The 25,092-nt window shown below is 50.0% G+C and overlaps 1 protein-coding gene across 1 annotated transcript in view; it reads left to right on the top strand.

Annotated features, from left to right (window-relative positions):
• Nucleotides 1-5,131: 5,131 nt before the first annotated feature.
• Nucleotides 5,132-25,092, top strand: part of LOC123747208 (Homeodomain protein 2.0) — a 28,592-nt gene continuing 8,631 nt past the window's right edge. The window contains exons 1-2 of the mRNA XM_045729243.2: nt 5,132-5,611; nt 19,820-20,146. Coding sequence (XP_045585199.1) covers nt 5,302-5,611; nt 19,820-20,146 — 637 coding nt within the window. The 5' untranslated portion in view covers nt 5,132-5,301. The remainder of the gene's footprint in view (nt 5,612-19,819; nt 20,147-25,092) is intronic.

The following is a 25,092-nucleotide window of genomic DNA, read 5'->3' as shown; positions in this document are numbered from 1 at the left end:
CTCTGTCATTCTCTGTATACCTGTCCTCGCCTGTTCTAAGTTTCAATACCTGTTCTTTCACTGTTGTTTTCCTTCTGATGTGACTGTGGAGTAGCTTTGGTTCGGTCTTGGCTTTGTTTGCTATATCATTTTCAAAAATTTTCTCTGCTTCTCTTCTCACCCTGACGTACTCATTCCTGGTTCTCTGGTATCTCTCCCTGCTTTCTGGTGTTCTGTTATTCCGGAAGTTCCTCCACGCCTTCTTGTTCAGTTTCTTCGCTTCCATACATGCCCTATTATACCATGGATTCTTTTGTTGCTTCTCGGATTTTTCCCTTTGGGCCGGGATGAACCTGTTTACTGCCTCCTGACACTTTTGGGTAACATAGTCCATCATACCCTGTACAGACTTGTCTCTGAGGTCTGTGTCCCAAGGTATTTCACTTAGGAAACTTCTCATCTGTTCATAATTCCCCTTTCGGTATGCCAGCCTTTTGATTCCTAGTTCTTTTTGGGGGGAGATAAGTCCTAGCTCTACCAGGTACTCAAAGTTGTGTGTGTGTGTATGTGTGTGTGTGTGTGTGTGTGTATGTGTGTGTGTGTATGTGTGTGTGTATGTGTGTGTGTATGTGTGTGTGTATGTGTGTGTGTGTGTGTATGTGTGTGTGTGTGTGTGTGTGTATGTGTGTGTGTGCATTGACAATTTGTTTTGTTTTGTGCCTACAGAATCGAGCTGTTTAGTGTGTGTGTGTGTGTGTGTGTGTGTGTGTGTATGTGTGTGTGTGTGTGTGTGTGTGTGTGTGTGTGTGTGTATGTGTGTGTGTGTATGTGTGTGTGTATGTGTGTGTGTGTATGTGTGTGTGTGTGTACTCACCTATTTGTGCTTGCGGGGTTGAGCTTTGGCTCTTTGGTCCCGCCTCTCAACTGTCAATCAACTGGTGTACAGGTTCCTGAGCCTACTGGGTTCTATCATATCTACATTTGAAACTGTGTATGGAGTCAGCCTCCACCACATCACTGCCTAATGTATTCCATCTGTTAACCACTCTGACACTGAAAAAGTTCCTTCTAACGTCCCTGTGGCTCATGTGGGTACTCAGTTTCCACCTGTGTCCCCTTGTTCGCGTCCCACCAGTGTTGAATAGTTTATGTTTACCCGGTCGATTCCCCTGAGGATTTTGAAGGTTGTGATCATGTCTCCCCTTACTCTTCTGTCTTCCAGTGTCGTAAGGTGCATTTCCCGCAGCCTTTCCTCGTAACCTCGTGTGTGAGTGTGTGTACGCGGTCTCAAGCGCGTGTGTGTAGCAACCTAAATGTATATCGAACTGTATGATGTAGAGATACGGAACCTTTTGGGTTTTGTATTTTAATCTATGTGGCATCTACCTCCACATCCACGTGTATTCCATTTATTTAGCATGAAAATAAGGAAGTGTTTCTAACATCCATGTTGCCCGCGTCCCTAGTTACCACCCGCGTCCCTAGTTACCACCTGCGTCCCTAGTTACCACCTGCGTCCCTAGTTACTACCCGCGTCCCTAGTTACCACCTGCGTCCCTAGTTACCACCTGCGTCCCTAGTTACTACCCGCGTCCCTAGTTACCACCCGCGTCCCTAGTTACCACCTGCGTCCCTAGTTACCACCCGCGTCCCTAGTTACCACCCGCGTCCCTAGTTACTACCTGCGTCCCTAGTTACCACCCGCGTCCCTAGTTACCACCTGCGTCCCTAGTTACCACCTGCGTCCCTAGTTACTACCCGCGTCCCTAGTTACTACCCGCGTCCCTAGTTACCACCTGCGTCCCTAGTTACCACCTGCGTCCCTAGTTACCACCTGCGTCCCTAGTTACCACCCGCGTCCCTAGTTACCACCCTGCGTCCCTAGTTACTACCCGCGTCCCTAGTTACCACCCGCGTCCCTAGTTACCACCTGCGTCCCTAGTTACTACCCGCGTCCCTAGTTACCACCCGCGTCCCTAGTTACCACCCGCGTCCCTAGTTACCACCCGCGTCCCTAGTTACCACCCGCGTCCCTAGTTACCACCCGCGTCCCTAGTTACTACCCGCGTCCCTAGTTACCACCTGCGTCCCTAGTTACCACCCGCGTCCCTAGTTACCACCTGCGTCCCTAGTTACCACCCGCGTCCCTAGTTACTACCCGCGTCCCTAGTTACTACCCGCGTCCCTAGTTACCACCTGCGTCCCTAGTTACCACCCGCGTCCCTAGTTACCACCTGCGTCCCTAGTTATCACCCGCGTCCCTAGTTACCACCTGCGTCCCTAGTTACCACCTGCGTCCCTAGTTACCACCCGCGTCCCTAGTTACCACCCGCGTCCCTAGTTACCACCCGCGTCCCTAGTTACCACCCGCGTCCCTAGTTACTACCCGCGTCCCTAGTTACCACCTGCGTCCCTAGTTACCACCCGCGTCCCTAGTTACCACCCGCGTCCCTAGTTACTACCCGCGTCCCTAGTTACCACCTGCGTCCCTAGTTACCACCCGCGTCCCTAGTTACCACCCGCGTCCCTAGTTACCACCCGCGTCCCTAGTTACCACCCGCGTCCCTAGTTACCACCCGCGTCCCTAGTTACCACCCGCGTCCCTAGTTACCACCCGCGTCCCTAGTTACCACCCGCGTCCCTAGTTACCACCCGCGTCCCTAGTTACCACCCGCGTCCCTAGTTACCACCCGCGTCCCTAGTTAGTGTACCTGGGGCTTAAGGCCGGTCAACCTCTGGAGCTGGAGGGTTGTTTAGGCCACAATAGACTAACAGCAAGTATACTTTAGCTTTGAAAATAGTCCAGGACTAATGTATACTGTGTGTGTATACACTGAGGAGCGAGGTACACCTCTGGGTATACATGTCTCCTGCGGGTGACCAGGTACACCCGGCTGGGAGAGTCGCAGTAGTCACACTAGTTTACACTATGTTTACACTTAATATTTATGTTTACTCATTATATTCATATAATGAGTAAAGGATTAAAGAGGATTTAATGTACAGATAAACTTAAAAGTATTAGTAAAATTATATATTAAGAGTTTTACTAATACTTTTAAGTTTATCTGTACATTAAAGCCTCTTTCATTACCGCTCCTCACAACCCCAATCTTCCATTACAACCCCCACCCCCCAACCCTCTCATGTACAACACTCCCCTGCCCTCTCTCTTCAGCAACAACACCCCGAGCACTGTACACATCCTCGTGAGAGCTGTTACTGAGTATGCTGTCCCAGCATGGGTTCCCAATCTAAAGGACAAAGCCAAACTAGAAAAAATACAAAAGTATGCTGCAATGCTCGTTCCTGAGCTGCGAAGAAAGACTCAGAGAGTAAGACCTCACTACAGTGCAGGAATGAAGGGATAGGGCAGACATGATAACGACGTATAAGATACTTAAGGAGATTGACAAAGTACACATAAAAGCAGTGTTCAAATTAAGGTACAATAGAACTAGAGGACATAACTGGAAACATAGATGAGTCACAGAGATGTCAGCAGAACTTTTATCGGTCTAAGCGTCGTCAATAACTGGAACGGACTAGATAAGAATTAAAGTGGTCCAAGCCAATTCGATACATAGTTCTTCATGTAATTAGATTAGAAAAAAGAGTGAAAAGAGTCACTGCTTTGAACTAATGATGGTCGAAAGACTGGGCTTAAGAGCTGGACCCTGCAAGCACAACTAGGTGAGTACTTACACATTAGAGTGCACAGTAAAACTCGCCGTTGTGGGGCAAGGTGGAGTGAGTGAGTGAGTGAGGTACACACCGTGTCAGCGGGACACGGCTGTGTACCTCACTACCAGCGAGAAATACTGCCTTCTCATGTGTGCACCCTTGACCTGAGTGTGCGTGTGTGCGTGCGTGTGTGTGTGTATGTGTGTGTATGTGTGTGTGTGTGTGTGTGTGTGTGTGTGTGTGTGTGTGTGTGTGTGTGTGTGTGTGTGTGTGTGTGTGTGTGTCCTCTCACATATAATCCTGTCTCTGGATGATTACCGAGACCAGTGAAATAATTACTTGTAAATTTCGCATCAGAATTCTCATGGATAGAGAGGACAGGAAGTGCTGAAGTTCGTGGACAGAAGACAGCAAGTGCTGAACGAAAATTAGTTCGATTAACAGGTTACACTGACCCTGAGATAAGGTCAGCTTTCATTTGTATTAAAGTCTGTTGATCCATTGTGTCCACCTGTGGTGAAGGGAACTTGACTCATTGTGTCCACCTGTGGTGAAGGGAACTTGACTCATTGTGTCCACCTGTGGTGAAGGGAACTTGACTCATTGTGTCCATCTGTGGTGAAGGGAACTTGACTCATTGTGTCCACCTGTGGTGAAGGGAACTTAGTGATTTATTACCATATTTAATGAGCTGTGTTCTGAGAATATGGGCGTGGGTGAGTATCCGTGGCGGGAGATAAAAGGGTCCAGTAATTGGGTGGGAGCGGCAGAGAGGAGCCCTCAAGGAGAGAATCTCACCACCGTGTTAGAGAAGCGGCCGCACCAATTTCTGCACACTCTTTCACCACCTCATTATCACCAGCATTACTGACTGACGATCCTCGGATAAACTGATGGCTTAGCGAATAATATGAAGAGAGAGACGCCATACAGTCTGCCAGCTTGTGCTAGAGATCAACTGTATGAAACAACAGGTTGTGTGCAGACGGGGTTGTCCTCGTCCATCAGCAGCCAACGCATTGTAGACCAAACTCAGATACCGTGGTGGCGCCTGACACCCACGTGACGAGTCTCACACGACAGTGTACAACCCGCACACGCCTCCACCAATCGCCCCCGCCCAGGCGCTGCCCCAGCCAATGATAGCTGGCAGGCTTCGCCGTCCACCAATCGTCGATCACCTCACGCTCCTCGCCCTTCCCATTAGTCTTGGGAAGGGTATTACCCATCATATGTACTTCTTAGTTCACTGTTTCGTACGTTTTAAGAGATTGATGGATGCACGTGAGATATAAACTGAGTGTTGGTCTTGCACATTGCTCTCGAAATGGGCATTAGGAATGCCAAACTGGTAATGTGAAATTAAATGAAAGAAATGTTTGGGTGATGGGCATGGGTGGGCGGGGCGAGGGGCGGGACTACAGAGTCGTGCCCGGGCAGGATAATCAGGACAAGAGGCACTCAGGCTAGTCAGTAGTAAACCCGCACTAGCGCACTCACTGACAGCTCCACGTCAGGCGTCAGTGACTGGACTTGCCCATCAGTGATCGTCAGTGTAGATACCCGTCGTGTGTGTGTGTGTGTGTGTCTGTGTGTGTGTGTGTCGCCCTGGTGAAGGTCGACTCTGGTGCCCCGCTCATGTTCGTCTCCGGTGCTCTGCCCTGGGAGGTGCCGCCGCCCACCATGCCTCCCCTGGGCGGCCTGCTCAGTATGTTTGACGGCAAGGAGGGCGTGCGGGCGTCCATGCTCTTGCCGCCGCCCGTGCCCAGGACCGCTGCGTGTGTGGTACTCTCTCAGGCCAACATCAACCCCTCGCCCACACTCTCCCTCAGCACCCGCCACACGCCCACCACCACACACGCCCAGTACACCAAGGCATCATCACCGCCCGCAGCACCGCCGCTCAAGTTCGGCGTTGACCGCCTGCTGGCCGCAGAGCCCCGCACAGGTGAGCTTCCCTCTCCGACCTCCATAGGAACTTTACCATTACCCAGACAATTACATTAGGCCTTATAGCCTCCATATAATGACTGTGGTTTCTCATATCTGGCGTGTTACTGACGTCATGTAATGTAACGGTTTAAATTATCGCAGCTGGCCAGGCCAGCTGGAGGTGGTGGCCCGCCAGCTGGCCACACCCACCACCAGCTGCCTGCGCCACTTGCATCATAATATTGTTGGAGAAGCAGCATCAGATTACATGTTGCATGGGAAATGGTTTTCCAGGAGAGGGGTTGCACCCGCACAACCTGCAAATTTGAGATTTATTTCACAAGGAAAAATCAATCAAATTCATCATATATAACAACTTTGGCCGCATCCGTCATTTATACCTTTACTGCGCAGGTTTCTAGCTGATGGAACTTGTTACAGTTGAGCAAGCAGTGGTTGAGTAGTGTTCATATGGTTGTTGAGGTGTTAGAGAGGGCGTGGTCGTGCAGGAATCGTTGTTTCAATCCTAGTTTAGTAATGTTTTAATTTACTGATGCCGGCTGAGGTGTTGACATCTACCGTCTCCCTGCGTGTTCCCTCCGTCAACTTTGTATGAAGCTCCAGTCCATGGCTTCCTGCATGACGAGGAACCAAAATAATTAGTGAGACGTGTTTGCTGCTTGTACCTCCCTTGTATAGCATGTTCCTGGTCGACGGTACCTACCTACCTTGAGGCTACCTTGAGGTGCTTCCGGGGCTTAGTGTCCCCGCGGCCCGGTCGTCGACCAGGCCTCCTGGGTACAGTATACCTGGGTGTTGGACGACGGTACAGTATACCTGGGTGTTGGACGACGGTACAGTATACCTGGGTGTTGGACGACGGTACAGTATACCTGGGTGTTGGACGACGGTACAGTATACCTGGGTGTTGGACGACGGTACAGTATACCTGGGTGTTGGACGACGGTACAGTATACCTGGGTGTTGGACGACGGTACAGTATACCTGGGTGTTGGACGACGGTACAGTATACCTGGGTGTTGGACGACGGTACAGTATACCTGGGTGTTGGACGACGGTACAGTATACCTGGGTGTTGGACGACGGTACAGTATACCTGGGTGTTGGGCTGGTCGACGGTACAGTATACCTGGGTGTTGGACGACGGTACAGTATACCTGGGTGTTGGGCTGGTCGACGGTACAGTATACCTGGGTGTTGGACGACGGTACAGTATACCTGGGTGTTGGACGACGGTACAGTATACCCGGGTGTTGGACGACGGTACAGTATACCCGGGTGTTGGACGACGGTACAGTATACCCGGGTGTTGGTCGACGGTACAGTATACCTGGGTGTTGGACGACGGTACAGTATACCCGGGTGTTGGACGACGGTACAGTATACCTGGGTGTTGGACGACGGTACAGTATACCCGGGTGTTGGACGACGGTACAGTATACCTGGGTGTTGGACGACGGTACAGTATACCTGGGTGTTGGACGACGGTACAGTATACCCGGGTGTTGGACGACGGTACAGTATACCTGGGTGTTGGACGACGGTACAGTATACCCGGGTGTTGGACGACGGTACAGTATACCCGGGTGTTGGACGACGGTACAGTATACCCGGGTGTTGGACGACGGTACAGTATACCCGGGTGTTGGACGACGGTACAGTATACCTGGGTGTTGGACGACGGTACAGTATACCCGGGTGTTGGACGACGGTACAGTATACCTGGGTGTTGGACGACGGTACAGTATACCTGGGTGTTGGGCTGGGCGACGGTACAGTATACCTGGGTGTTGGGCTGGTCGACGGTACAGTATACCTGGGTGTTGGGCTGGGCGACGGTACAGTATACCTGGGTGTTGGGCTGGTCGACGGTACAGTATACCTGGGTGTTGGGCTGGGCGACGGTGCAGTATACCTGGGTGTTGGACGACGGTACAGTATACCTGGGTGTTGGACGACGGTACAGTATACCTGGGTGTTGGGCTGGACGACGGTACAGTATACCTGGGTGTTGGGCTGGACGACGATACAGTATACCTGGGTGTTGGGCTGGACGACGGTACAGTATACCTGGGTGTTGGGCTGGACGACGGTACAGTATACCTGGGTGTTGGGCTGGTCGACGGTACAGTATACCTGGGTGTTGGGCTGGACGACGGTACAGTATACCTGGGTGTTGGGCTGGTCGACGGTACAGTATACCTGGGTGTTGGGCTTGTCGACGGTACAGTATACCTGGGTGTTGGGCTGGACGACGGTACAGTATACCTGGGTGTTGGGCTGGACGACGGTACAGTATACCTGGGTGTTGGGCTGGTCGACGGTACAGTATACCTGGGTGTTGGGCTGGACGACGGTACAGTATACCTGGGTGTTGGGCTGGTCGACGGTACAGTATACCTGGGTGTTGGGCTGGTCGACGGTACAGTATACCTGGGTGTTGGGCTGGACGACGGTACAGTATACCTGGGTGTTGGGCTGGACGACGGTACAGTATACCAGGGTGTTGGGCTGGTCGACGGTACAGTATACCAGGGTGTTGGGCTGGACGACGGTACAGTATACCCGGGTGTTGGCCTGGTCGACGGTACAGTATACCTGGGTGTTGGCCTGGTCGACGGTACAGTATACCAGGGTGTTGGGCTGGACGACGGTACAGTATACCCGGGTGTTGGCCTGGTCGACGGTACAGTATACCCGGGTGTTGGCCTGGTCGACGGTACAGTATACCCGGGTGTTGGTCTGGACGACGGTAAAGTATACCTGGGTGTTGGGCTGGTCGACGGTACAGTATACCCGGGTGTTGGGCTGGTCGACGGTACAGTATACCCGGGTGTTGGGCTGGTCGACGGTACAGTATACCTGGGTGTTGGTCTGGACGACGGTACAGTATACCTGGGTGTTGGTCTGGACGACGGTACAGTATACCTGGGTGTTGGTCTGGACGACGGTACAGTATACCTGGGTGTTGGGCTGGTCGACGGTACAGTATACCTGGGTGTTGGGCTAGGCGACGGTACAGTATACCTGGGTGTTGGCCTGGTCGACGGTACAGTATACCTGGGTGTTGGGATGGACGACGGTACAGTATACCTGGGTGTTGGGCTGGACGACGGTACAGTATACCTGGGTGTTGGGCTGGACGACGGTACAGTATACCTGGGTGTTGGGGTAGGCGACGGTACAGTATACCTGGGTGTTGGCCTGGTCGACGGTACAGTATACCTGGGTGTTGGCCTGGACGACGGTACAGTATACCTGGGTGTTGGGCTGGACGACGGTACAGTATACCTGGGTGTTGGGCTGGACGACGGTACAGTATACCTGGGTGTTGGGCCAGGCGACGGTACAGTATACCTGGGTGTTGGCCTGGGCGACGGTACAGTATACCTGGGTGTTGGGCTAGGCGACGGTACAGTATACCTGGGTGTTGGGCTAGGCGACGGTACAGTATACCTGGGTGTTGGGCTAGGCGACGGTACAGTATACCTGGGTGTTGGGCTAGGCGACGGTACAGTATACCTGGGTGTTGGGCTGGTCGACGGTACAGTATACCTGGGTGTTGGGCTAGGCGACGGTACAGTATACCTGGGTGTTGGGCTAGGCGACGGTACAGTATACCTGGGTGTTGGGCTGGTCGACGGTACAGTATACCCGGGTGTTGGCCTGGGCGACGGTACAGTATACCTGGGTGTTGGGCTAGGCGACGGTACAGTATACCTGGGTGTTGGGCTAGGCGACGGTACAGTATACCTGGGTGTTGGGCTGGTCGACGGTACAGTATACCTGGGTGTTGGCCTGGGCGACGGTACAGTATACCTGGGTGTTGGGCTAGGCGACGGTACAGTATACCTGGGTGTTGGGCTGGTCGACGGTACAGTATACCTGGGTGTTGGCCTGGGCGACGGTACAGTATACCTGGGTGTTGGGCTAGGCGACGGTACAGTATACCTGGGTGTTGGGCTAGGCGACGGTACAGTATACCTGGGTGTTGGGCTGGTCGACGGTACAGTATACCTGGGTGTTGGGCTAGGCGACGGTACAGTATACCTGGGTGTTGGGCTAGGCGACGGTACAGTATACCTGGGTGTTGGGCTGGTCGACGGTACAGTATACCTGGGTGTTGGGCTGGTCGACGGTACAGTATACCTGGGTGTTGGACGACGGTACAATACATAATATCAATCTCATATTCCATTATGGTTTCCTTTCCTATTTGGTTTCTTGTCTCCGGCATCCGGCCTCATTATTTTGCACTTAAATGAGTTGAACTCCGAGTGCCACTTGTTGCTCCAGTCCTTCAAACTTGTCTATTACCAATTCCATCGTCTTCAGCTTTATGTGCTTTTACAGAAGTCAAATCCATCGTAAATGTATATTTATAATTGGGTAAAGTTTATATAAAACTTAGAGTATATTAATTACATAAGAGTGACAACAACAGTATACCACGCGGACATTGTCGTTGTCACAAAGGTTACTACTGGTAACACTTTACACGTATCATTACAGTACTGGCCGGACTAAACTGGTGTATATCAATCTAAGTCAATTCTTGCATTTTCGACATAAAGTGATTGACATTTATCACTTTACCTTTTCCCTTGCTCTAAGATTTCCATCTCCTCACCTCTTTCTCTTGCCTTACTTAATGCCCTTTGCCTCCCTCGTCTCGGTGAAAACGGGCTCACCATAGCCCGTGCTACTTGGAACTTTTTGTTCCAAGTAGCGATTCTTGGAACAACGACTTCGTCTCGTTGCTACGGGCTATTCATGCCCGTGCCACCTCTTGAGGGGCTTATTCTTCATCAATCAATCAATCTCGTCTCATCACAATAGACTAGATAATGGTCCAGGACGGACCGAAAAGTCGTCATATCTTCAATTTCTACTGTGTGGTTTGGTCAGTATTTTTCAGTCACGTTAATTAAGCAGCCCGTGACAGCTGACTAACACCCAGGTACCTATTTACTGCTAGGTAACAGGGGCATAGGGTGAAAGAAACTCTGCCCATTGTTTCTCGCCGGCGCCTGGGATCGAACCCAGAACCACAGGATCACAAGTCCAGCGTGCTGTCCGCTCGGCCGACCGGCTCCCGGCTCCTATTGTCAAATTGGATTTGATGACTTGGTCACCTGGATGCCTATGACCTACCGGCAGAGAAACCCTAATCTAATGCGCACATGTTAACTTGTCTGTTTCATTGTACCTTCAGGAAATGATCTGGGTTGTATATCAGCGTGTCAGCCACCGCGCGGACCTCGTTGGGGTCGAGGTCCGCGGACCTTCAGTAACGATATGTAGGATATGTTTTTGGTTAGAATTCTCGCTCTATTCTTTGTGTGCTGGAGTGCGTGTAGTATTGTAGTACCTTGACGTCTGACGTGGTTTAGTGTTGTTCATTAACACTCGTTGTCTCCAAGACGGTGACGCTTGGGTTACGGCGGGTCTGTGGACGAGGTTGTTAGTATCTTTACAGCAGTCCTGCTCTACAGCCTTGTGCGAGACTGCCTGGCGAGGTGCAGGATTCAGTGTTTGACATGTCTCAGCTTGCTGCAAGTTTGTGTGTTAAAGGCAGTTAGCATAACCCACGTAACACACTAAAGTTAAGTTTGGTTATATTTTAAAATACACGGTGTCCTTAGAGTATATCCACACTAGAGGAAGCAGAGTAGTGCTTTGATGTGGTGAACTTTGATGTTAATACACTCTGTTGGTCACGTGATGGTGGCACCAGCGTGAAAGCCATTATGGAGATGCTTGGAAATATACAATAAGTTCTCGCACCAATTAACACACATCAATATAGCGGTCATAGGCCTAACACCACTACACTAATGCATGTTGTCATGTGTTAATCTCCGGGGCAGCAAGGCCGGCAGCCTTGTCATCTCTCTCTAGTACGTCTATAATCTAAGGTGATGTTTCCTCATTCACGCCTACAAGCTTACTAAATAAGCTAAATTTTGTACGAAGTTTAGTACGAAATTCGATAATGTTTAATACAATTGATTATATATATAATGTATATATATATATATATATATATATATATATATATATATATATATATATATATATATATATATATATATATATATATATATATGTAAATCAAACATACGGTAGGGGAATAGGTAAATAAGGAAAGAATGAGGGAAAGGGCCAAACTTAGGGTAAGACGTCACGAAGTACTCTAGGCGGGCGGGAGTACTGTAGTACCAGTACTCTAGGCGGGCGGGAGTACTGTAGTACCAGTACTCTAGGCGGGCGGGAGTACTGTAGTACCCGTACTCTGGGCGGGCGGGAGTACTCGGTAGAGATGTCGTCGTCATCCAGTAATGTTTGTGGTCAGATCTGGATCAGAGTGTCGGTAATGTAGCGAAGTCGTTGATCTGTATATTTAAAGTGGGTCTTTTTTTTCTCTTATTATTATAGCTTTCAGGATTTGCAATCGTCTTTGGTCGGTGGTAGAGTCCATGATTTTTGTATTATCGACTAGCATGTTGCTAGTAAGTGTTCACTTTGTATAGGGTTTCTAGGGTTATCTTGAGGTTATCTTCAGATGATTTCGGGGCTTTTAGTGTCCCTGCGGCCCGGTTCTCTACCAGGCCTCCACCCCCCAGGAAGCAGCCCGTGACAGCTGACTAACACCCAGGTACCTATTTACTGCTAGGTAACAGGGGCATAGGGTGAAAGAAACTCTGCCCATTGTTTCTCGCCAGCGCCTGGGATCGAACCCAGAACCACAGGATCACAAGTCCAGCGTGCTGTCCGCTCGGCCGACCGGCTCCTTCTATTGTCAAATTGAATTTGATGACTTGGTCACCTGGATGCCTATGATCTACCGACAGAGAAACCCTAATCTAATGCGCACATGTTAACTTGTCTGTTTCACTGTACCTTCAGGAAAGTATCTGGGTTGTATATCAGCGTGTCAGCCACCGCGCGGACCTCGTTGGGGTCGAGGTCCGCGGACCTTCAGTAACGATATGTAGGATATGTTTTTGGTTAGAATTCTCGCTCTATTCTTTGTGTGCTAGAGTGCGTGTAGTATTGTAGTACCTTGACGTCTGACGTGGTTTACTGTTGTTCATTAACACTCGTTGTCCCCAAGACGGTGACGCTTGGGTTACGGCGGGTCTGTGGACGAGGTTGTTAGTATCTTTACAGCTGTCCTGCTCTACAGCCTTGTGCGAGACTGCCTGGCGAGGTGCAGGATTCAGTAAGTGTTTGACATGTCTCAGCTTGCTGCAAGTTTGTGTGTTAAAGGAAGTTAACAACATATCCCACGTAACACACTAAAGTTAAGTTTGGTTATATTTTAAAATACACGGTGTCCTTAGAGTATATCCACACTAGAGGAAGCATAGTAGTGCTTTGATGTGGTGAACTTTGATGTTAATACACTCTGTTGGTCACGTGATGGTGGCACCAGCGTGAAAGCCATTATGGAGATGCTTGGAAATATACAATAAGTTCTCGCACCAATTAACACACATCAATATAGCGGTCATAGGCCTAACACCACTACACTAATGCATGTTGTCATGTGTTAATCTCCGGGGCAGCAAGGCCGGCAGCCTTGTCATCTCTCTCTAGTACGTCTGTAATCCAAGGTGATGTTTCCTCATTCACGCCTACAAGCTTACTAAATAAGCTAAATTTTGTACGAAGTTTAGTACGAAATTCGATAATGTTTAATACAATTGATTATATATATATAATGTATATATATATATATATATATATATATATATATATATATATATATATATATAAATCAAACATACGGTAGGGGAATAGGTGAATAAGGAAAGAATGAGGGAAAGGGCCAAACTTAGGGTAAGACGTCACGAAGTACTCTAGGCGGGTGGGAGTACTGTAGTACCAGTACTCTAGGCGGGCGGGAGTACTGTAGTACCAGTACTCTGGGCGGGCGGGAGTACTCGGTAGAGATGTCGTCGTCATCCAGTAATGTTTGTGGTCAGATCTGGATCAGAGTGTCGGTAATGTAGCGAAGTCGTTGATCTGTATATTTAAAGTGGGTCTTTTTTTTCTCTTATTATTATAGCTTTCAGGATTTGCAATCGTCTTTGGTCGGTGGTAGAGTCCATGATTTTTGTATTATCGACTAGCATGTTGCTAGTAAGTGTTCACGTTGTATAGGGTTTCTAGGGTTATCTTGAGGTTATCTTCAGATGATTTCGGGGCTTTTAGTGTCCCTGCGGCCCGGTTCTCTACCAGGCCTCCACCCCCCAGGAAGCAGCCCGTGACAGCTGACTAACACCCAGGTACCTAATTTACTGCTAGGTAACAGGGGCATAGGGTGAAAGAAACTCTGCCCATTGTTTCTCGCCGGCACCTGGGATCGAATCCAGGACCACAGGATCACAAGTCCCGCGTGCTGTCCGCTCGGCCGACCGGCTCCCGGCACCAGCTTGTAAATATCAAACGAGTGTTATGGAAATATTTGTGGTAGTGACAACAATATAAGTAGATCGGAGGTGACATCCTTCGTTGGGGCATGTTAACTGGTATACCTTGTTTGTTATTTGCAGTGTTGTCTTGTTAACTTAGGCTGTTCTTAAGTATTACATCAGCAGTTTTTTTCCTCCACTCCATTCACCGGGGCTGTATGGGTATCGAACTCTGGACCCCACGCATGTGAGGACGACGCTCTATCGTCGGCCTCATAATAGAGCCTCACGGCCTCATTTATGTATGCATATACAAGAAGGTACATTGGGATTGTGAGGATACATAATATGTTAATTACAATCTTGTAAGGCGACTAGTACGCGCAGCGTTTCGGGCAGAAAATAGAGCCTCACGGCCTCATAATAGAGCCTCACGGCCTCATTTATGTATGCATATACAAGAAGGTACATTGGGGTTGTGAGGATACATAATATGTTAATTACAATCTTGTAAGGCGACTAGTACGCGCAGCGTTTCGGGCAGAAAATAGAGCCTCACGGCCTCATAATAGAGCCTCACGGCCTGATATTTTACAGCAGTACTTTTTGTTTTGTAAATGAATTTCAATTTTTGGTCTGGGGCTTTTGTTGATGTTGTTGACCCATTGATGATGTGACGACTTATACTGAACTCTGTAACTAGCTCATCAAGATTGTAACTTGCTTAGCTAAATGAATTGTGGGGTTCAGTCCCTGAGCCCATTATGTGCCTCTGTAACCCTTTCCACTACCACCCACAAGATGGGTATGAGGTGCATAATAAATGAACTAACTGGTCTGGGGCTGTCGGTTCCACTCCATTTGAAATTATAGTTTTTATTATTTTTTCTTCTGTTTTGTACTGTGAGCTCATAGTTAGAGCTCTGTGGTATACAAGATTCTGAATGATTCCTTACACAAGTTTCAAAAGGCAGTTCTTATGTTGGCCAATCTAGCATACGGCTCTGATATCCTTTAGATGTGTGGCTTCTGGGGACAGGTTCGGTGTGATATCAACCCCCAGATCTTTCTCTCTATTTGACGCTTCACCTCCCAGATGGTACCTTGTGTTTGGCCTCCTGCTCCCTTCACCTAATTTCATTACTTTACTCTTTCCTAAGTTAAGTTATTAAGTTATCTTGCGGGTGCAAAATGAGGGAATCTTTTAAGAACAGTATATATATTTGACACAGTGTTTTCCTAATTCAAACAATGTGGGGGGTTAAAAATTGTCCACATTTCTAATGTCTCTTAGATAGTCACATTGTCTCAGGTAGTGGTCAAGGCGGTGCCCGTCACTCTCACCACAGATTCTGCAGTTCCGCTGTTGTTTCCATCCCGAATTTCTATGAATATGTGTATCCAAGACGAATTCTTACAGTACTTTATGTCGAATAATAACATTACAATTTTCGTGTTATTTTTTAACTTAAAGCTTGTACAGAAGGATCTATCTTGAGGTTATCTTGAGATGATTTCGGGGCTTTTAGTGTCCCCGCTGCCCGGTCCTCGACCAGGCCTTCACCCCCAGGAAGCAGCCCGTGACAGCTGACTAACACCCAGGTACCTATTTTGCTGCTAGGTAACAGGGGCATAGGGGAAAAGAAACTCTGCCCATTGTTTCTCATGAGGATGAGTTATAGTACCAGATACTTCGCAGTCATTTAAAATCATTAAAATACACTATGGTGTTAGCTGAGGGCGGGAGAGGGCGGGGGGGAGGGGGAGACGTCTGGGAAGCACAGCGTGCCGTCGCCGTCGTCGCCGCCGCCGCTGTCGTCCGGCATCTGTCCTTCGACGGGGAAGACGGCGGTATTTACCAGACGGTAACTGTGGTGAGTCTGGCCAGGCCCGTCGGGGGCCGCCACAACACGCCATAAACAACTCTAATCTTGCCTTACATAATGCCCGATTTTGTTAACGCTTCTTAATAGCGATAAACACCCGAGTATTTTATGCTAATTATGGTCTTATGAAGTTAAAACAGTAGGCTGAATTTACTTGTTAATATTTAGTAATTTTTGTAAACTAGGGTTTTAACATAACCATATGCTAATTTTGTACTAAACTTAGTTTAATTTAAACAATTTCTCCGAAGGGCGAGTTTATTGGACAGCGTCACTCATGCTGCGAGTGAATACACCACTATAGTGACAGTACTGGGCACAGTCACTCATTCTGTGAGTGGACATACCACTATAGTGACAATATTGGGCAGCGTCACTCATTCTGTGAGTGGACACACCACTATAGTGACAATATTGGGCAGCGTCACTCATTCTGTGAGTGAACATACCGCCATAGTGACAGTACTCGGCAGCGTCACTCATCACCCGTTACCTTAGCCCAGGAGGGCGAAATTCAGTCAGTATGGGGCATATTCTACAATATAATGTTCAAGGGAATGCATGTTTTCTTTTTCACAAAGTTGACACATTGTGTATTTTTGAGAAAGCTGCCAGATACGTCTATAGCTACAACTTTCAGGTCGTTGTGAATTAGTTAGGTCAGTAAGATTTTCATTAGGTATTTGTTTAGGTATTGTATTCTCTTTGTCACTGCTAATGAAACACTAATATCAATTTCTACCACTGGTTTTCTACAGGCTGTCTTAGCAAATATGTCTACAGTGTCATGCCTTGAGATGCCAACATGTGATGGTATCCAAAGGAATTTAATTTTACATCTGTTTTCTTTAGCAGCTAAAACATTCATTCGAATATCACTGACTATTTTCTGGGTGTTACTACTATGTGCGTTCAATGCCAGGAGTGCACTCTGCGAGTCACAGTATGTAAGTCCACTGCCTTTGTCTTTTAAAAATTCAGTGGCAAGGTATATGCCTGCAAGTTCGATTGGAGTTGTACTTACCCAATCATTGACGCGCTTCATTGCTGTATGTACGAGAGGGAGTGTGTGGTGGGAGGGAGTGTGGGTATGAGGGTGTGTGGGTATGAAGGTGAGTGGGGTGGGAGAGTGTGTGGGGTGGGAGAGTGTGTGGGGTGGGAGGGTGTGTGGGTGGGAGGGTGTGTGAGGGAGAAGGATTGTGGGGGAAGGGAGGGTGTGTGGGAGTGTGGGTGGGAGGGTTAACAACTGGTGAGAGCCACCTTACTGGTCGTCATTGGCCTCGGTGAAGAGGTCAGGTCACTGGAGGTCACGAGGGTGACAAGGCGGCCGTCAGGACCGTCAACCAGCGACAGTCTGGTGTTAACGCGGCCTCTGGCTCCCAGGGGTCACCAAATATGCACTTTGACATTTAGTATGACATGAGATCTTTGTGTAGGAAGGCGGAGGAACACGTGGCTGGCCTACAGGCAAGCACCTTGTTGACGACCTAACAACCAATAATCCAACCTATGAAAACCTTTGAGTAAACGAGTGTGGGACTGTTGACCCCGAGTGAACACGGCCAGTAAACCTGGGAAGACGGGAGTGGAGAGGGAAGGGAGAGAGGGAGCTGGCTTCTTTAGGAGGAAGAGAGTGAGGGAGGAGGAAGAGAGGGAGGGATGGAAGCGGAAAGGAAGAGGGAGATGGGAGGGAGAGAGAGGGAGGCGGCGAGAGAGGAAGGATGTACGGGTCTGGACATAAAGGCTACACAACTGTACGGACAGTATTGTACTTTACTATCATCAAGGCAGTCACCTTCAGCTAACACAAGCTGCACGGTGACACGTGTGACAAGCCCTGCCAGGACACGGGTGACAAGCACTGCCAGGACACGGGTGACAAGCACTGCCAGGACACGGGTGACAAGCACTGCCAGGACACGGGTGACAAGCACTGCCAGGACACGGGTGACAAGCACTGCCAGGACACGGGTGACAAGCACTGCCAGGACACGGGTGACAAGCACTGCCAGGACACGGGTGACAAGCACTACCAGGACACGGGTGACAAGCACTGCCAGGACACGGGTGACAAGCACTGCCAGGACACGGGTGACAAGCACTGCCAGGACACGGGTGACAAGCACTGCCAGGACACGGGTGACAAGCACTGCCAGGACACGGGTGACAAGCACTACCAGGACACGGGTGACAAGCACTGCCAGGACACGGGTGACAAGCACTGCCAGGACACGGGTGACAAGCACTGCCAGGACACGGGTGACAAGCACTGCCAGGACACGGGTGACAAGCACTGCCAGGACACGGGTGACAAGCACTGCCAGGACACGGGTGACAAGCACTGCCAGGACACGGGTGACAAGCACTGCCAGGACACGGGTGACAAGCACTGCCAGGACACGGGTGACAAGCACTGCCAGGACACGGGTGACAAGCACTGCCAGGACACGGGTGACAAGCACTGCCAGGACACGGAATGCTGATAATTCTCTTTCTCTCTCTCTCTCTCTCTCTCTCTCTCTCTCTCTCTCTCTCTCTCTCTCTCTCTCTCTCTCTCTCTCTCTGTTATCTTCCTCCCCCATACTCGTCCCAGCGCACCGGGGCGCGGGTGTGATGGTATCAGCTGTCAGCGCGTGTGTATGATGATGATGACGACGTTGATGGTGTTGTCCACATCATCAGCCCAGAGCAAGTGTAAACAGGAGGAGCCCTGCGCCTGTACAGTCTCATGATGCCCGAGTGGTGAGTGAGTGGCGGCGCCTGGCCGCACCACCAGCCGGGAGGGAGGGAGGGACGGAAGGGGAAAAACGGGATGGGAGCGGTAAAAGATATGGAAAAGGCTTGATGGTAGGGGGATGCTCTAGAGTCTCTCATGGCCTCCAACTGGGAACCATGGCCCCTTGGAGGATTTTATTTTTTACGATGTAGGGGCCATATGTTTAGGAAGTGTACGGGTTGATACCAGAGGGAAGGGCGACACAGCCACCTATAGTGGTTAGGCTGCAAAAACATTGTTAATACCGAGTGTAGGAGACATTAATAAAGACACTATATGAAAACGGAGTACTGACAATAAGCTTGGGAACCACTGATCCAGAAAGAGAGAGACACTCATGCACAGGCAGACACACACACACACACACACACACACACACACACACACACACACACACACACACACACACACACACACACACACACACACACACACACACACACACACACACACACACTACACATACTAGCATTAGGAACATTCAAATTGAAATAATGTTATTGATGTATAAATACAGACAAAGGGATGGGGTAGCTCAAGGTGTTCTCATCCCGTATTAGGAACATGTTGGCTGAACACGTTGATAAGGTACACAGTTGGTTCCAGCCTCATCATGTTACTATGGAACATGATGAGGAACTTTACTATGGAACATCATGATTGGAACTTAATATTAAATAGTTTATTCCTAATGACAAACTAATAATAACCTCGGTAACAGTTTCTAGATTTAGGCTTTATACGAGCTGCTGTTGGGAAAACAATTCTTAGCTTGCAGTTTCATTAGGAAAATCAGCAATTAATTCGCCCCGGGTTAACCTCCAAGTAACAACAACAAAAGAAGGAGAAGAGGATGCAAGAAGATGGATGAAGATAAATTTATGAAGAAGGAGAGAGAAATACAAGAGAAGCCTCGGCCCCGGGCCAGGACACGCCTGCTTGCCGTAAAGAGCGCAAAGCTTGCCGCCATTCTTGACGTCGTCGACCACACGCCAGAAACATCGGCACATTTCGTTATTGCTATTTTTGCTTGCATTGTTATTATTATTACTGTTGTCGTCATTTATATAACATATCGAGCTTGACCTTGGACAGTTAATATTATATTGTCTCTCCCACAGCACACGTGACGTCACTGATGGGTCCTCTAGCACACATGTTCCCGTCGGCTCCTCCGTCTGCCTCCGCCCTCCTCAACACCCTGGGAGCCACCACCTGCCCTGTCATCACCCCCTCCACCATTGTTACCTCCTCACACGGCGCCTCCGTCTGCCCCAGCATGACCTCCTCCTCCTCCGTCACCTGTCCGATCATGACCTCGTATGTGACCTCCGCCGCGGGCTGCGGGTGTGACGCGGCGGGGAGCAAGTGCCCCTCTGACTGCGGCTACTATTACGCCCCGCTCTATGCCAACACCCCGGCGGGCCACCTCCTACCCTACAGCCACTGTGAGTGATTACGACCCTCTCTCTCTCTCTCTCTGTTTTTCTCTCTTTCTCTCACTCTCTCTCTCTCGCCCTCTCTCTCGCCCTCTCTCTCGCCCTCTCACTCGCCCTCTCACTCGCCCTCTCCCTCCCTCTCTCTTTTTCTCACTCTCACTCTCACTCTCTCTCTCGCTCTCTCTCTCTCTCTCTCTCAACATGCCGGGGTTTACAGGGTAGTCCCGTATGGGGGTCATCTTTTCTAGTAATGATTTTTTGCGTAAAGAAATATTGTCACTTGCTTAGCTAAACGAACTATGGGGGTTCAGTTCCTGAACCCATTGTGTCTCTAACCCTTTCCACCACCGCCCACGGGATGGGTATGGGGTGCATAATAAAGAAATAAATTGAATTGAAAGAATGAAATAAAGGGTATATAGTAAATAAAGAATAAAGATGAATGAAATGTTGCAATGAAATATAATGAAGGAAAAGTAAAGAAATGTGAGAGAAAGGAAGGAAGTGCGGAGGGACCAACAAGAGTGGTGTTGTCAGGTGTGAGCGGTCACTCCGTCACTCCTCGTCACTCTCCACCACCACCACACCACCACCACCATCACACCACCACCACCATCACACCACCACCACCACCACACCACCACCACTACACCAGTACCACCCCCACCACCACACCAGCACACCACCACCACACCACCACCACCATTACACCAGCACAACCACCACACCAGCACAACCACCACACCACCACCACCACAACCACCACCACCATCACACCACCACACCACAGCGGATAACATCTTTACAGGCTTGATAGAATTCTACGATCAGGTGACACAGATTAAGCAAGAAAGAGAGGGCTGGGCGGACTGCATTTTCTTGGATTGTCGGAAAGCCTTTGACACAGTACCGCATAAGAGGCTGGTACATAAGCTGGAGAGACAGGCAGGTGTAGCTGGTAAGGTGCTCCAGTGGATAGGGGAGTATCTAAGCAATAGGAAGCAGAGAGTTAAGGTGAGGGGTGAGACCTCCGATTGGCGTGAAGTCACCAGTGGAGTCCCACAGGGCTCTGTACTCGGTCCTATCTTGTTTCTGATATATGTAAATGATCTCCCGGAGGGTATCGATTCATTTCTCTCAATGTTTGCGGACGATGCAAAAATTATGAGAAGGATTAAAACAGAAGAGGACTGTTTGAGGCTTCAAGAAGACCTAGACAAGCTGAAGGAATGGTCGAACAAATGGTTGTTAGAGTTTAACCCAACCAAATGTAATGTAATGAAGATAGGTGTAGGGAGCAGGAGGCCAGATACAAGGTATCATCTGGGAGAGGAAATTCTTCAGGAGTCAGAGAAGGAAAAAGACTTGGGGGTTGATATCACGCCAGACCTGTCTCCTGCAGCACATATCAAGCGGATAACATCAGCGGCATATGCCAGGCTGGCCAACATACGAACGGCATTCAGAAACTTGTGTAAAGAATCATTCAGAACTTTGTATACCACATATGTCAGGCCAATCCTGGAGTATGCAGCCCCAGCATGGAGTCCATATCTAGTCAAGGATAAGACTAAACTGGAAAAGGTTCAAAGGTTTGCCACCAGACTAGTACCCGAGCTGAGAGGTATGAGCTACGAGGAGAGACTACGGGAATTAAACCTCACTTCGCTGGAAGACAGAAGAGTTAGGGGGGGACATGATCACCACATTCAAGATTCTGAAGGGGATTGATAGGGTAGATAAAGACAGTCTATTTAACACAAGGGGAACACGCACAAGGGGACACAGGTGGAAACTGAGTGCCCAAATGAGCCACAGAGATATTAGAAAGAACTTTTTTAGTGTCAGAGTGGTTGACAAATGGAATGCATTAGGAAGTGATGTGGTGGAGGCTGACTCCATACACAGTTTCAAGTGTAGATATGACAGAGCCCAATAGGCTCGTGAATCTGTACACCTGTTGATTGACGGTTGAGAGGCGGGACCAAAGAGCCAGAGCTCAACCCCCGCAAACACAACTAGGTGAGTACAACTAGGTGAGTACACCAGCACAACCACCACTACACCACCACACCAGCACAACCACCACCACCACACCAGCACAACCACCACCACCACACCAGCACAACCACCACACCACCACCACACCAGCACAACCACCACCACCACACCAGCACAACCACCACACCACCACCACCACAACCACCACCACCAGCACCACCACCACAACCACCACCACCACCACCACACCAGAACAACCACCACACCACACCAGCACAACCACCACCACCACACCAGCACAACCACCACACCACCACCACCACAACCACCACCACCAGCACCACCACCACCACCACCACCACACCAGCACAACCACCACACCACCACCACCACCACAACCACCACCACCAGCACCACCACCACAACCACCACCACCACCATCACAACCACCACACCAGCACAACCACCACCACCACCACACCACCACACCAGCACAACCACCACTACACCACCACCACACCAGCACAACCACCACCACCACCACCACACCAGCACAACCACCACCACCACACCAGCACAACCACCACCACCACCACCACACCCACCACCACCACACCAGCACAACCACCACCACCACACCAGCACAACCACCACCACCACACCAGCACAACCACCACCATCACACCAGCACAACCACCACCACCACACCAACACAACCACCACCACCACACCAGCACAACCACCACCATCACACCAGCACAACCACCACCATCACACCAGCACAACCACCACCACTACCACCACACCACCACAACCACCACCACCACACCAGCACAACCACCACCACCACACCAGCACAACCACCACCACCACACCACCACCACTACACCAGCACAACCACCACCACCACCACCACCACACCAGCACAACCACCACCACCACCACCACCACACCAGCACAACCACCACCATCACACCAGCACAACCACCACCATCACAACCACCACCACCACACCACCATCACACCAGCACAACCACCACCATCACACCAGCACAACCACCACTACACCGCCATCACACCAGCACCACCACCACACCAGCACCACCACCACACCAGCACCACCAAAACACCACCATCACACCAGCACAACCACCACACTACCACCATCACACCAGCACAACCACCACACTACCACCATCACCACACTACCACCACCACACCACACCACCATCTCCCTCCCGCCTCCATTACAGCACCAGACTAAATTCATTATAGTGCTAGTATTGCCTGTAAGTACAACAGCACACTGTATTCCTCACACCCTCTGTAATCATTGCAACCTCTGCAATGACTGGACCATTCTGTTCATAACTTGAGATATTTAGACCCCTGGGAACGATAAAAATATCTACTAGAAATAATGTTTTTAAAAGCCTGTTATTACAGCCGACGTGACGATAGATCAGTGTTTTATATATGCTTAGTTATGATGGAATGAAGGATTATGGTCTCTGGTGCTGGTGAGGTGACCAGACCCATGTTCGTGGTCTGGTCCAGTACAGTGTGTGGTCTGGTCCAGTACAGTGTGTGGTCTGGTCCAGTACAGCGTGTGGTCTGGTCCAGTACAGCGTGTGGTCTGGTCCAGTACAGTGTGTGTGGTCTGGTCCAGTACAGTGTGTGTGGTCTGGTCCAGTACAGTGTGTGGTCTGGTCCAGTACAGTGTGTGGTCTGGTCCAGTACAGTGTGTGGTCTGGTCCAGTACAGTGTGTGGTCTTGTCCAGTACAGTGTGTGGTCTGGTCCAGTACAGTGTGTGTGGTCTGGTCCAGTACAGTGTGTGGTCTGGTCCGGTACAGCGTGTGGTCTGGTCCGGTACAGTGTGTGGTCTCGTCCAGTACAGTGTGTGGTCTTGTCCAGTACAGCGTGTGGTCTGGTCCAGTACAGTGTGTGTGTGGTCTGGTCCGGTACAGTGTGTGGTCTGGTCCAGTACAGCGTGTGGTCTGGTCCGGTACAGTGTGTGGTCTGGTCCAGTACAGTGTGTGTGTGGTCTGGTCCAGTACAGTGTGTGTGGTCTGGTCCAGTACAGTGTGTGGTCTGGTCCAGTACAGTGTGTGGTCTGTTCCAGTACAGTGTGTGGTCTGGTCCAGTACAGCGTGTGGTCTGGTCCAGTACAGTGTGTGTGTGGTCTGGTCCAGTACAGCGTGTGGTCTGGTCCAGTACAGTGTGTGTGTGGTCTGGTCCAGTACAGTGTGTGTGTGGTCTGGTCCAGTACAGCGTGTGGTCTGGTCCAGTACAGCGTGTGGTCTGGTCCAGTACAGCGTGTGTGTGGTCTGGTCCAGTACAGTGTGTGGTCTGGTCCAGTACAGCGTGTGGTCTGGTCCAGTACAGTGTGTGTGTGGTCTGGTCCAGTACAGTGTGTGTGTGGTCTGGTCCAGTACAGTGTGTGTGTGGTCTGGTCCAGTACAGTGTGTGTGTGGTCTGGTCCAGTACAGTGTGTGTGTGGTCTGGTCCAGTACAGCGTGTGGTCTGGTCCAGTACAGTGTGTGGTCTGGTCCAGTACAGCGTGTGGTCTGGTCCAGAACAGTGTGTGTGGTCTGGTCCAGTACAGTGTGTGTGGTCTGGTCCAGTACAGTGTGTGTGGTCTGGTCCAGTACAGTGTGTGTGGTCTGGTCCAGTACAGTGTGTGTGGTCTGGTCCAGTACAGTGTGTGTGGTCTGGTCCAGTACAGTGTGTGTGGTCTGGTCCAGTACAGCGTGTGGTCTGGTCCAGAACAGTGTGTGTGGTCTGGTCCAGTACAGTGTGTGTGGTCTGGTCCAGTACAGTGTGTGTGGTCTGGTCCAGTACAGTGTGTGGTCTGGTCCAGTACAGTGTGTGGTCTGGTCCAGTACAGTGTGTGGTCTGGTCCAGTACAGCGTGTGGTCTGGTCCAGTACAGTGTGTGGTCTGGTCCAGTACAG

The sequence above is a fragment of the Procambarus clarkii genome, chromosome 94, assembly GCF_040958095.1.
Source record: "Procambarus clarkii isolate CNS0578487 chromosome 94, FALCON_Pclarkii_2.0, whole genome shotgun sequence".
NCBI lineage: Eukaryota > Metazoa > Arthropoda > Malacostraca > Decapoda > Cambaridae > Procambarus > Procambarus clarkii.
The sequence above is the reverse complement of the archived record's forward strand: the minus strand, read 5'-3'. Positions and strand labels throughout refer to the sequence as shown.